The 15,000-nt window shown below is 44.7% G+C and overlaps 1 protein-coding gene across 11 annotated transcripts in view; it reads right to left on the reverse strand.

Annotated features, from left to right (window-relative positions):
• Nucleotides 1–15,000, reverse strand: part of slmapa (sarcolemma associated protein a) — a 108,440-nt gene that overhangs the window by 56,278 nt on the left and 37,162 nt on the right. For 10 of the 11 annotated variants that reach the window (XM_036001823.1, XM_036001820.1, XM_036001822.1 and 7 more), the window contains one exon: nucleotides 474–510. In XM_036001823.1, coding sequence (XP_035857716.1) covers nucleotides 474–510 — 37 coding nt within the window. Of the gene's footprint in view, nucleotides 1–473; nucleotides 511–11,053; nucleotides 11,307–15,000 lie in introns of those variants that run through there. The other variant, XM_036001829.1, reaches the window with a different exon arrangement.

Genomic DNA, 15,000 nt, shown 5'->3' on the forward strand with positions numbered 1-15,000 from the left:
TTTATGCTAGATTTGATTGGCTGTATAGAAATAAGGTATCCATCCATGTAGACAGATACCGGCACATTATTCCATCAAATGAATGCAAAACTAGTGGCGCCATCATGAATAAAAATAATAATAATATACATTTCTCGCTTTAGGTACCGGGCATGTAATTTACTGAGCAGATATGTATAATGCAACGAACATACCAAATTATATTTGATTTCACTTGAACTTTAACTACTTTTAAAGACAAAAATCACTCAAGTGAACGGTGGGAAGAAAAACTTTTCCGCTTGTTCCACATGAAAGACTTCTGTAGTGCTGCAGCACCAACTGGCAGCAATCCCTGCATTCCTCTATCAGCTGACACACACACACACAGACACACAGACACACACACACAGACACACACACAGCTAATCTGAGCCACAGACAAACAACTTGCACACGGGACAGGACGACGAAACACCCATTTGTGTTCTTACCTTGTCTACAGGTAGTGGTAACGGAGCCTGGATGACACTGAAATAGCAAGAGAGGAGAAACAGTTTGTCACCATGGAAACAGCAAGGAGGAAAGACACAAGAGTAACCACGGCGACAGAAGAAATGGGAAAGGGAAAAAAGGCTGTTAAAAAGGTCTTGTGACACGTTTCTTCAAGGTCTTTTAAATATCTGTGAAGGTTTTCTGTGGTTTAAAATGATTTTCCTTGTGTGGCCGGGTTGGCTCAGCGGGTAGAGCAGGCGCACATATACTGAGAGGCTTATGCCTAGACGCAGAGGTCCAGGGTTGGAGTCTGACCTGTGATGATTTCCTGCATGTCTTCCCCCCCCCGCCTCTCTCTCCTCCTCTTTCTCACCTAGCTGTCCTGTCAATTAAAGGCGGAAAAGCCCAAAAAAATGATCTGAAGGTGAAGTCTGCACAACAGCTTAATGCTCTGGAAAAATACTTTAATAGTGCAAAAAAGGCAATTTTGCCTTCCTCAGGTGCATTAATTTGGTCACAGTGAGAGTTGTTTCCACCATTCTCTATGTTATATCACTCAAAGGACAAAGGAGTTATGACAGTAGTTGCATCGATGGTGATTTTAAAAACAGAAAATTGTGATTTAACACGTAGAGCAGTAAAATAACGGAGTCACACTGTGGGCAAAATTGGCCACCTTCAGATTCTGCCCCTGCCAGAACATGACCTCTGTCATTTAGTGGAGATCTTTTTTCATGGTATTGTATCAACAGCAACACAAGGTCACACAAGTCTGTTTTAGTACGGGTGAAGATAATACAGAGTTTACCTGGAAACAGCCAGTTCAGGAATGACGGTAAACTTGACTCTGGGTGAATATAAGCCGACTGTGTTAATGTGTAACTACAACCAGCAGGAGCAGCGGAGAAAGCAGCAAATCCTACAGCTATGAGGGCAAAACATAACCCTCTCTCATTCAATTCATAATACAAGTACAGTATGTTATAACATATGTTATTCTAAAGGGGATAGATTATCGCAGCATAAGATATGCATATTCAATTATTTGTGTACTGCCATCCATCCATCGTCAGCTCCAGCAGGGGACCCCAAACTTCCCTTTCCAGAGCCACACAAACAGCTCTGACTGGGGGATCCCGAGGCGTTCCCAGGCCAGGTTGGAGATATAATCCCTCCACCTAGTCCTGGGTCTTCCCTGAGGCCTCCTCCCAGCTGGACGTCCCTCCACCTAGTCCTGGGTCTTCCCTGAGGCCTCCTCCCAGCTGGATGTCCCTCCACCTAGTCCTGGGTCTTCCCTGAGGCCTCCTCCCAGCTGGACGTCCCTCCACCTAGTCCTGGGTCTTCCCTGAGACCTCCTCCCAGCTGGACGTCCCTCCACCTAGTCCTGGGTCTTCCCTGAGGCCTCCTCCCAGCTGGACGTCCCTCCACCTAGTCCTGGGTCTTCCCTGAGACCTCCTCCCAGCTGGACGTCCCTCCACCTAGTCCTGGGTCTTCCCTGAGACCTCCACCCAGCTGGACGTGCCCAAGGGGCATCCTTACTAGATCCCCGAACCACATCAGGACTGAGCTTCTCACTCTATCTCTAAGGTAGATGCCAGCCACTCTCCTGAGAAACCCAACTTTGGCCACTTGTACTTGTACCCGATCTCGTTCTTTCGGTCATGACCCAGCCTTAATGACCATAGGTGAGGGTAGGAATGAAAATTGACAAGGGGGCCCTGAGATATTGAGTTCCCAAGAATGGGATGGAAATGGAGATGCACTGATAGACCGACCGGTGACCTGAATTGGGGGTTTTCACGTGCTCGGCCATGACCGGCGACCGGCAGGTCAGTCTGACGTATGCTGATTTCATGCTGGTCAACGCTCCAATTAACTGACAACATAAGTTATACCAGTTACAGTTCTCAAGGACGCACGCACACACGGACGCCACAGCACGGACGCCACAGCACGGACGCCACAGCACGGACGCCACAGCACGCTCTCTCTTTCCTTTCTCTCAACTTTTCCGCCGTGTGTGGTGCGTACCCGCTCGCGGTGTGAAGTTCGTGTCGGCGCTATTCTCCACATGTAGGAACCTGGTGAATTAACCTGCAACATGTCAGCTGTTTGGGAATTCTTCAGCGTGTGTGCAGAAGATAACAAGTTTACAACATGCAACACCTGCAAGGAGAAAGTAGGGCGTGGAGGGACGACACCAAAAACCTAAATCACATTTCTTTAGTTGATATTGATGTGAAAAGAAGGAAATGGTTCTAACATTGCTCTTTAGATGTGTGTGAATGTCCCACACCAGGAGTAATTTATATAGTTCTATTTTATAGTGATCCATTATCTGTTCAAAACATGTTCTATTAAAGAAAAGATAGAAAATAAATATGTGTGTGTGCTGTAAAGTGGTTAGAAAAAATGAAATCAGAATCGGCTAAAATCAGTATCAGCTGGTCTAACTCAAAGAAAATCGTAATTGGCCTAGAAAGTTGTAATCGGTGCATCTCTAGACGGAAAGACACACACACAATCCGAAAATATGAAAGCAAACTGGCTGTTTATATGAATCTAAAAAGGCTGAGAGAAAATAAATGGTTTTAGGTGGAAAAAGTACTTTACTTAGTGATTGTTGCTTTGTGCTCAACGCCAAAGCGTAGGGAAGTGAATTGGATACAAGATATCTCAAAGACTGAGCCAATAATTTTTGCTTTTGTACATTTTGCACCAACAGCAGGGTCTCTGCTGCGGCTGTTCTGCTTCAGTGTGACAAATACCTTCCACAGAGCAACATCATCCATCACAGTAAACACCAGAGACTGATTTCACTGTGCTGAGTTAAGTGTTTTCAGAGCTGCATTACATTGAGCTCTGCTGTCCAACGATCACTTGACACTCCCATCCTCCAGGAAATAATCCTCAGAAACATGTCGTCTCACGAACTTCACTGTCTCATAGGATACTAGATTTTGTATCTTTTATGCTGTCTTTTTTAATACGTCTGTGTGAGTTTTTAAAGTTTACTAAAACTGGTTACTAAAAACGGCACAGAATGAAACTGGCTGTAAGTACACACAAATTAAGTAATTAACTATTGTTCAAAATTTAACTTACTGCCATCTCAATTTATTTTTTAGTGGCATTTTGGTCTTTTTTCCCAGAGCCAATTTAAAATAATAATTGTACCCTGCACAACAGCAATTTATAATTCATTTTGTAGCTCTCTTTTGTCCCTATGTCGTGTGATTGCTGCAACACTTGTGGTGAGACTTCCTAACAAAGACTTAATGTCCTTAAGGACTCCATCTAACTGCATGGTTCCAGGAATTTGTTTCTGCTACATTCATTCAGTCACAATGGTCTGTCAAGCTTTAATTTTTAATACTGCGGCAATCATTGTGCATAATGTTGCCTTATTTAGCACTAGTGCCTGCAGCAGTTCTGTCACTCTCACAGCCCATATCCACAATGAGATTTCTTTGTTGCCAGTTCATTAATCAAATAGCCATTACCCACACAAGGATTTTGACAATCTGTAAGCTGGGGCTTCACTTATGAGGTTGAAGTCATTGCTAAGTTTTGACATGCATTTCTTTCCACTGTATTTTACAAACAGAGATTTTTCAGATATATGTCATTAAATCAGCCAACAGTTTTTATCCATACTGGCAGCTTGGCTCTAGGAATGGCAATGTAGAGCTAAGTTAAGGCTATTTTATAGTCGTGCGTGAAATCGACGACGTAGCCCCGCAGACCCCTCTAGGTCTACGCCGTAGCCTGACGTGCACCTCTCGAAAAACATAACTACACGTCTGTCGGCCGTGGCTTGGTAGCGTTGCATTTCCCCCGGCTCATTTCCTGGTTCTCCTTCTCCATAAACATGAAATCAAGGAGAGGGTTAACTTCTCCTGCTCCAGATTTCCCACCGTGGTCAGAAAGAACAGGGGAGACACTTTTGTTTCTCTCACTATGACTCTAGAGTCGGTACTCGCTCCAAAGTTAATCGCCGTCACTCTCTCACTTCTCCCTCGCTCTACCACCTACTCCCCACAAACACACATGCCGGCTCGAAGCACACACCAGCGCACACTATAAACATCAGGCCCCTTACGTAGGCTACGGCGAGAGCTCGGCGTGGAGCCTCCGCACAACTGTAAAACGGCCTTTAGGCCTGACAAGACCCGAGCCCGACAAGTACATTCTGATCGACAGCTTTTTAAAAGCCCGAACCCGTTTACAGCCGACATTAACAGAATGTCGCATCTTTTGCATTTCACATAACCCTCTGGCTCATTATTCTCATTATGCACGTGGTCTAAAGTTTTCCACCCCTCAGACTTTGCTTTCTTTGCCGGTGCAACCAAAACGTAATCGCCAGCCTCCGTTTCACCTCCTCAGCATTTGTGTGCTAATCGAAACGCATCACCTGACCGCTCATTTACAGCGCAACCCAGAGCGCAAACCCGATCTGTAAAATTACAGAAATTAAGACCGACCCCGTCGAGCAAAGATCTTGAGCTCTACAGCAATGTAGGTCTGTCGTTCAGACAGTAGACCACTTTGGTCCACACTGAAATATCTCAACAAATGTTGGATGGATTGCCATAAAAACATGTACACACATTCACAATTCCCAGACAATGTATCCTAATGATTTTGGAGCTGCCCTCGTTTCATCTAGCCCCACCATGAGGTTCACACATTTGAGGTTTTTCTGCAACTATTTGACAGATTGTCATTCATGTACTCTAACAGTGGCTGCCCACCACTCCTGACAGGATGGGTTGAAATGCAAACGGATTCTCACTACGTTGTGCTGTGTATGCATTTGCGACAATGAATAATAAACTTAGAAATGTAATTAACATGGGTGCCTGGGTAGCTCACCTGGTAGAGCACGCGCCCATATATAGAGATTTACGCCTCAACGCAGCGGCCGCGGGTTCGACTCTGACCTGCGGCCCTTTGCTGCACGTCGTTCCCCCCTTTCATGTCTTCATCTGTCCTATGAAAATAAAGGCCTAAAATGCCCCAAAAAATCTTTAAAAAAAAGTCATATTACGCCCACCGCAGAGTAGGGATGTCACAAGACCAGATACTTCCATACCAAGTCCAGTACCAAAATTCTGAAAACGTGATGGTACTTGTTTTTCTACAGTACCGTAGGTACCGGTGGATGAAATTCGTCCGGACCTGACGGGGGCAGTAGATGCCTGTAAGCTCAGCTTTCATGACTTCACCAGGAGCTCGCCTGCCGTCTGTCACAGCCTAACGTTAGCTGCGATTAGGGTTGGGTGATGTCCCCTAAATTGGCAGTTGAAATAGTAAGCACTTTTTACTTTACTTTTACTTTACATTACTGAGATTAAACTACATTCTCAGTTATATTTGCACTGAATAACGCATTCAATAAACAGAAACATAACTCTTGCAGTGCACATGAACAGATGCGCAAATATTAGCTCACACATGAAATAGCACCCTCGTGAATTAGCCTGCTGTTGCTAACGTACATCCATAAATCCTGTATAACATCGTCCCGTACCTACAGGACATCAGTCTTACTTAGTGATGCACATCACTGTCCACAAACTTAGTCCAATGAGGGGAGATAGCGTTCCACGTTAACGCCTTTTCTCTCTCGCTCAAGACCGCTGTGTCCAACCGAGGCGCAGAGCACCTTACCGCATGTACTAGTTACCAGTTAGAGCAAGCTGCTACTGCAGGGAGAGAGAGAGAGACTAACAGCCAAGTCTGCTCAAAGCAATGGTCTTTTTCACAAATAGGTTGCACGTAAGGGGAAAAAAAAGTAGCTTCTACTTAAGGGGCCCCTTTCTTGCACCCTGGGCAGCATAGCCCAAAGCCCGACGCAAGTGTTTGCTAGTTTAAGTTTAAGTACTTCGTAACGGGGTAATCTAACGAATTACTTTTCCCGTCGTTACAACGCCGTTAACGTTACTGGACGTTAAATGCGGTGCGTTACTATGCACTGATTGAATAAACTGTGTAATCCGAACGCACCCCTGGCTCACAGCTAGTGAGGAGGTGGGTTAATAACGAGGTAAGCCATTATGCTTGGCTAAGGCAGAGTCATGTTTCATGGTAGCCAATCAGAGCCTGTGTTTTTACACACATGCCAGCACACATGCCAGCACACACGCCACACACACACACACACACACACACACACACACAACAGCTAAACAGAGATTCGATGAAGCAGCAGAGATGGCAAGTCAGGAGCAATCCGATGAAATGTTGGCGTTTTCAAGGTGGAGATATAAGCACTACTTCAAATTCATTGTGGTCGATGGTGAGAACGTGCATGTAATGTGTACATTATGTCCAGGAGAGAAGACTTCGTCGACATCCGTTGTAAGCAACTCTAATTTAATGAAGCATCTCACAACGACACACGCATCTACAAAGCTAGTGGCCAAAACCAGCGATACCTCCACCAGAGGATAGCTCTCCATCCACTAGCAAAGAAGGACTCGGAGCAAAGTCCTCCAAGCAGCAGAAGATAGATCTTTCTGCCTCACAGCAAAAAAACTGCTCAAAAAAATCCAAATTCTTTGACATATAGCAACTTTTTTTTTTTTTTTTTTTAACAGTAACGCAAATAGTTACTTTCCCTGGTAACAAGTTACTTTTATCATAGAGTAATTCCGTTACTAACTCAGTTACTTTTACAAGTAGTGAGTAACTATAACTAATTACTTTTTTAAAGTAACGTTCCCAACACTGGTCTTGACAGGGTGGGGGGCGTGGCATCATGATGGTGGCTCTCTATTATATCATCCAACGGCACAACCCTAGCTCCGATAGCTAACTTTAGCGCTTGTTTTAGCGGACCTCTATAACATCAGTTAAGTTAACCTTGGTCTGGTTAAGGTTAACGTTATAAAGGACCATTTCTAGGTGAAAAACAACAACGGCAGAGAGAAACTGACTGACTAAACATGCTTGCTGTCTGGGAGTTACGGGTGAACTCATGGAAGACGTTACCGTACGTTGGCTGTGTGGTGATGCCAGGCTTCAGAGCAGCGGGCTGTGGGTCTATAAGTCTGACGTTTTCTCCCGATTACAGGGTTAGTGTTAGGAATTTGACAAAAACTGACACTGAAAAAAGAGCGACATGAGACCCTTTACTGTCATCATCAAACACAGACCAGTCTGTTCCAAAATTACACATTTTAAAAAGATTGGAAAAGTGGCCGGGTTGGTTCAGTGGGTAGAGCAGGCGCACATATACTGAGAGGTTTATGCCTCGACGCAGAGGTCCAGGGTTGGAATCCAACCTGTGACGATTTCCTGCATGTCTTCCCCCTCTCTCTCTCTCTCTCTCTCACCTAGCTGTCCTGTCAAATTAAAAGGCAGGAAAGCCCAAAAAAATCATCTAAAATAAAATTCACAGCTCTTCATCTAAGGCTCACAGGAACATCAAGTCCCCACACACACACACACACACACACACACACACACACACACACACACACAGGAATCAGTCATCCACATCAGATCTAGCTGATCTGTGTGTTTTGCATGCAGTCCAGCAGAGACTGATGATGGAAAACTCTGGCAGTAGTTTCCATTGCCCTGCTCGGATATTTCTACCACTAAAGAGGTTTTACAATCACACCGAAACTCGGTGATAGAAGACTAACGAACGTTTTGACCTGTCCCACATATTTTCTTGGGCACAGGAATGATAGTGGACTTCTTGAAGTACATGTGTATGAAAGACTAAGCCAATGAAAGGTTAAATATCATTGTGAATACAGGCGCTAGCAGGTCCGCACATAGTTTGAGGACCCGCCCACTGATACTGTCAGGTAAATATAAGAGGTCCTCTGCAGCTGCCTGAACTATCTGAACTCTTATTTTTTATTGTCAGGTTTAACGTAGTCTCGCTTTGCCAGACCTTCCTCCACAGCGCTGTGGAGGAGGCTCTGGCTTATGACATTTCTTTAAACCAATCACAATCGTCTTGGGCGGCGCTAAGCACGGGAAAGAGCCACAGTGGCGCTGCAAAATAGCCTCGGGAAGGAACTTGTTTTGGTGAAACGTGTACGTTCAAAAGTTGTTTTACTGTGGATTTCGTCTGCTGATCGGCTGCGTGCTCCGCCGTCCGTCAATACCCACCAGGTCCGGATTTGTTGCGTAACGGCTGCGGCCAGCCGACCACGAGATCTCGCGAATTCACGTATGTTCGCGCGATATAACAGGATGTAGTTTCTATAAACAGAACCACAAAACCACCAACAGCTTGTTTCCATCCAGAGGAGTAGAGGGGAAACTACTCTGAGCTGTGTTTTCAAGGTGTAGTGCAGGGAGATATGATCCGCCGTGAGCACGGTGGATTTTACTTTGAAAAGTATCCGGATGTTTTATTTTGTTTCTGTGCTCGACTTCCTGTCCCCACTATCTGCCGTGTGCTGAATTGCTGCGGAGCTCTCCGGCGTCCGTCAACAATAGAAGCTCTGGTATCTGCTCCGGAGGGCTGGGACCGCCGGAGCTGGGACGGAGTCGGGACGCAGACGTTCTGCAGTCAGTGGAAACACACACACTGACTTTAATGGAAACCTACTGACTCCGTCGACGTTCTGGAGACGTTCCACATCCAGTGGAAATTGCCGCTTAGTCGTGCAACAGAAAACTCAGATTGTTCCAGGCTGGATTACAAAGCTTCTGGAAGGCCTGCGATCGCATGGAAGACCAACGGCTACATCTCTCTGCTTCTAAACAAAAAGTAGTAAGTCTCTACACTGCATTGATCTGGAGATACTGAATATGACAAAACATGTAGTTTGATGTAGATTTTCTATTCTGGGATTGGAATACTCAGTTTGTTTCTAAAACGTGCATGCAGGCTGAAATTCACTGTGGTGTTTTGTCAGGATTAATCTGCTTGCTAATTCATGCAGCCCTATGTCGCCTATCTCCACCAATAACGAAGAAATGTTGAGTTACAAGTAGGGCTGCAGCTATCGATTATTTTAGCAATCGAGTATTCGACCGATTAATTCATCGAGTAATTGGATAAGAAATACTTTTGCTTTATAGTAAACAGCAATAGCAAATATACAAAAGAGGTTTCTTTTTTTCAAAAAAGCAACATTTTTTATTGCCTAAATTGCATACAATAACAGGGATAGATGCTAATATTTTTAAGCACAGGCCACATTATTCTGTTGGCAAAAGTATATTTTTGGTGGCCCAAATTTAAATCTTTTTCGCCCCCTTCCCCATCTTGCCTCTGGCTCTGCACTGGATATGCAAAAGAGCTGTTCACTAACTGTACGTCCACACCGTCGCCGACTTGAGCTGCAAAGAAGCTCTGGCCGCCCGGTCAAGGACGCTGGTCAGAAAGTCCGGGGAAGCTGTTTGAGGCTTTGGCCGCTCTGACGTAGCAGCATTCTATGTTCATCATGGAAAAAGATCAAGCAGCCACTGCACGGCCAATACACTGACACTAGAAACCTTTTATAAATGACATATATAATGACAGAATGTGTATTGGTTGTTGGTCGCAGCGGTGTCTGTTAGCAGTTAGCTCGCTCGTTAGCCGCTGAACCGCAGCAGCGTGCAGGCAGAGCGAGCAGCCGCCAGCTGTTGATCCGTGCAGGACTTCACCGTGAGCGGACTGTTTAGAGACCATGTGACCGGCAGGTAACGTTAACTGGTCCCTATACGCAAATATCATAAATGATAGGGAACCCAGCAACGGCCATGATGAGCTTCTCCTCCTTTTTCTCTGAACTAATGTTTTGGTAGGAACCAAAGTTTACATCGTATGTTTCTCTGGAATCAGCCAGCGTGAAGGACGTCTATATTCTGATTGGTTGCCGTTACTTGCCGCTGAACCGCGTCATAGTCCTAGTCCTGTCCTAGCCTTGTCCTAGCTCTGTCCTAGCCCTGTCCTAGCCCTAGTCCTAGCCCTGTCCTTGTCCTGTCCGAGCCCTGTCCTAGCCCTGTCCTAGTCCTGTCCTAGCCTTGTCCTGGTCCTAGCCCTGCCCTAGTCCTATCCTAGCCCTGCCCTAGTCCTGTCCTAGTCCTGTCCTAGTCTTGTCCTAGTCTTGTCTTTGTCCTGTCCTGTCCTAGTCTTGTCCTAGTCTTGTCTTTGTCCTGTCCTAGTCTTGTCCTAGTCCTGTCCTAGCCCTGTCCTTGTCCTGTCCTAGCCCTGTCCTAGCCTTGTCCTAGCCCTGTCCTAGTCCTGGAGGACCTCCCTACTTGCCATAGATCTGTACAGAGACGGGACTGTTTTAAAACAAAAAGAAATAATGTGTAAAAGAACACGTACATATTTCAACACAGCTGTGGTTTAGTCTCATGTTTTCAGCAGACGTGAATAACAACCCAACAGTTATCTGAACATACGAGAAATCAGCTGTGCACTGTCTGTTCTCTGGCAAACGTCAACCACTTCAGACGTCCAGCTTCCTTTCATGACAGCATGTTGAACAGTTCAAGCCTCACATTGTGTTGTAAAACAAATCCCAAAAAGATTAACAATCAGCAGCCTAATCGGGGACGCCTGAGCCTAAATAAAAATCCTGGTTCAGATTCTGGACAACAGAGACGTTACCTGTCAGATCTTCTTGCCGTGTGCGTCAGGTGACGATCTGTCACAGGACAAAGTTCACTGTTGGGCCTCTATCTCAGCCCGACTCAACTAAAATGGATCCTTCCTTCTTACTTCATTGTCTCTCTTAGTTTTAGACCAGGCAGCTGATTCCTCTCTACTTTTTCCACAGCAACATAACACAAACTTTCTCTCTTTCTTTCTACTCTTTGCTCCTACAGCTCTGAGCAAAGCAGCTGATTTTCTTCCTTTAACTTATGCAACTTACTGTAGCTCCACCCCTCCAGGCACTCACTGTGATTAAACAAACTCCCCCTTTCTGCTGCAGCTATGGTTCTTCACTGCCCTTATGATCTGTGGGAGGCTAATGGTGTTTTTCCACTACATGTACCTGCTCGCCTCTACTCTCCTTTTTAGTTTCCCGTTCTGATAAAGTCCCTGGTACCTGCTAACAGGTACTTCATTTAGTACCACCTCCGTGGAGGTTCCCAAAGAAACCTGCAGGCTCCTGATTGGTCGGAGAGAATAGTCAGTAATCACTGCGTCATCATTGCTATAGCGACAGACGGGGAGGTCCTGAACTAACCGCCATTTTTAAATAGTTTAGCCAGCGGTATTTTTTTTTTTTTTGCTTCTTTAGAAACTAAATGTGTGTGTGTGAGTGAGTGAGAGTGTGAGAGAGAGAGAGAGAGTGTGAGAGAGAGAGAGAGAGAGAGAGAGAGAGAGAGAGAGAGTGAGTGTGTGTGAGAGAGTGAGTGTGTGTGAGAGAGAGTGTGTGTGAGAGAGAGAGTGTGTGTGTGAGAGAGAGAGTGTGTGTGTGAGAGAGAGAGTGTGTGTGAGAGAGAGAGAGAGAGAGAGAGAGAGAGAGAGAGAGAGAGAGAGAGAGTGAGTGTGTGTGTGTGTGTGTGTGTGTGTATGTGATTGTGTGTGAGAGTGTGTCGGTGTGAGAGAGAGAGAGAGTGTGAGTGAGTGAGTGAGTGAGTGAGTGAGTGAGTGAGTGTGTGTGTGTGTGTGTGTGTGTGCGCGCGCGCATGTGTGCGTGTGTGCGTGTGTGTCTGTCTCTTCTGGCAAACAGCCACATGCTGAGAATCAAAAACACACCTTCCACGTTATATATATATATATGTGTGTGTGTGTGTGTGTGTGTGTGTGTGTGTGTGTGTGTGTGTGTGTGTGTGTGTGTGTGTGTGTGTGTGTGTGTGTGTGTGTCGCGTTAGGTCACGGCACTTTCCTGCAATGTAGCTATGACGACCAGCCACGCTCGCCTCACGCATGAGGCGGTACTAAATCTGCAACGGAGAAAGAAGGACCGGACACCGCGGCCAAGCCGAGCAGAGCAGAGCTTGTACCATGTAGTAGGAAAACGCCATAAATGTCTGCTGGGTAACTAACCTGGCATTGCATGAAGGGGTGGAGTTAATCAGTTAATGAACAGGTATTCAGAAGCTCCACTCACCTGGAGCGCAATGGTGCTGAAAATGAACAACCCTCTCTCTAAACATGTCAACATGAGTGTGTGTGAGAGCGTGGGTGTTTTTAAGGAAATATAGCAGGTGATACCACGCTGATAAGGGAAACAAAGGAGGGCTATTTGTCATGAACTAAACCATGACTGGGAGTAAACAGCAGCTGTTAACCCTGAAACACTTTTTTACATCTACAGGTTTAATTTAAATCATTCTGGAGTTATATTTTTACCTGGTAGAATTACATTTCAACAGATAAAAGTTGCATTTTTTTCCCTGTACAGAAACTGGAACTTTGAGACAATCCATAAAGCAGAGTTAGAGCTTTAAAGAGCTCATATTCTGCTCATCTTCAGGTTCATAATTGTATTTTGAGTTTGTACCAGAATAGGTTTACATGGTTTAATTATCAGAAAACACCATATTTTAGTTGTACTGCACATTGCTGCAGCTCCTCTTTTCACCCTGTGTTCAGGTCTCTGTTTTAGCTACAGAGTGAGACCTCTCACTGCTGGAACATCTTTGTTGGCAGTCGCACATGCTCAGTAGCTAGGTAAGATCACATGCTCAGTAGCTAGGTAAGATCACATGCTCAGTAGCTAGGTAAGATCACATGATCAGTAGCTAGGTAAGATCACATGATCAGTAGCTAGGTAAGGACTACATGAGCTAGCTAGCTGTTTCTCCAACTTCAGTAGTACAGTGCAGGATTAGCCGGGAGACTTCTTCTAAACGAGGGCACACTTCCAACTTTGCAGAACAGGGACATGGAAGTAGTTCTTGTGTAGATTATGGTGAACTAGTGTGTGTTGTAGCAGTGTTATGCCATTGAGAATGAGCTAGCATGCTAACCGTTAGCCCCCTAGGCCCCTCGTTTCGGCTAGTGACGTAGAAAGCCATGCAGATTTTGACCAGCTCACCCAGAGACTGAAGGCAGGACACATTCAGAAACCGTATCTCACTCTAAACAGCATGGATGTTTTTTTTTATCAAAGTTTGTATGAGTGTGGAAGCACCAGAGACACAAAATAACTCCCCAAATCCCAGAAAAAAAGATTTTTTTCATAATATGGGCACTTTAATTTTTTCTTTTTGTGTTGTTCTCTATGTTCTCATGTCTTTGTGTCACCACATTACCAATAATAATAATAATAATAATAATAATAATAATGTGACTTCACAATGACTCACAGAGGCAGAAAGCTGCTGCATGTTTTCAAACTTATCTGGCCACACCCTTCAGAGACATCACAGCAGATGTTTCACATTAGATGGAAAACACAATAATATGGGTGTGTTCACAACCTTTTTTTTTTTTTTTTTTTAAACAAAATCTAATGGAAGAGGCTGCAGGGAGCGCCTACTGCAGCTATTTAAAGGTCCCATGGCATGAACATTTCCCCCAGCCTGCCTATGGTCCCCCAGTGGCTAGAAATGGTGATAGGTGTAAACCGAGCCTTGGGTATCCTGCTCTGCCTTTGAGAAAATGAAAGCTCAGATGGACCAATCAGGAATCTTCCCTTTATGACGTCATAAGGGGAAAGGTTACCTCCCCTTTCTCTGGTTTGTCCACCCAGAGAAAGCTCATTGTGGGACTGGCTCTAGTGGCTGTAATTCTGCACCAAGGCTGAATTTCGGGAAAGAGACTTCAGATACAGTATTAGGGGACCACTAAGGTCTATATAAAGAGACTTCAGATACAGTATTAGGGGACCACTAAGGTCTATATAAAGAGACTTCAGATACAGTATTAGGGGACCACTAAGGTCTATATAAAGAGACTTCAGATACAGTATTAGGGGACCACTAAGGTCTATATAAAGAGACTTCAGATACAGTATTAGGGGACCACTAAGGTCTATATAAAGAGACTTCAGATACAGTATTAGAGGACCACTAAGGTCTATATAAAGAGACTTCAGATACAGTATTAGGGGACCACTAAGGTCTATATAAAGAGACTTCAGATACAGTATTAGGGGACCACTAAGGTCTATATAAAGAGACTTCAGATACAGTATTAGGGGACCACTAAGGTCTATATAAAGAGACTTCAGATACAGTATTAGGGGACCACTAAGGTCTATATAAAGAGACTTCAGATACAGTATTAGGGGACCACTAAGGTCTATATAAAAGCATCATGTCATAGGACCTTTAAAAGAAACTTTTTCTGCTCTAAAGTTAAAAAAACAGTTTAAACTTAGAGAACTTATTAATAAATCTGATTTAACTTTACTGTCTCTCCAGCTGCACTTTATAAAGAGACAAAGCTGCATAGACCTAAATACAATGATGATGAAGTAGGGCTGGAGAAAGTTATTGTCATATGTGGATTTGTGATTGTGGGTGGAATCACTGATGATGGTGTAATTTCTTCCATAGTGTCTCTACAAGGGAGCATTATTATGGTCCTTGATTCTATGAAGTCGTTTTAATTCTCTTTTTCGCTTCCTTGGCGAGTAATCTCCCCCTGGCATTCAT

This window comes from Sander lucioperca, chromosome 6 (assembly GCF_008315115.2).
Source record: "Sander lucioperca isolate FBNREF2018 chromosome 6, SLUC_FBN_1.2, whole genome shotgun sequence".
NCBI lineage: Eukaryota > Metazoa > Chordata > Actinopteri > Perciformes > Percidae > Sander > Sander lucioperca.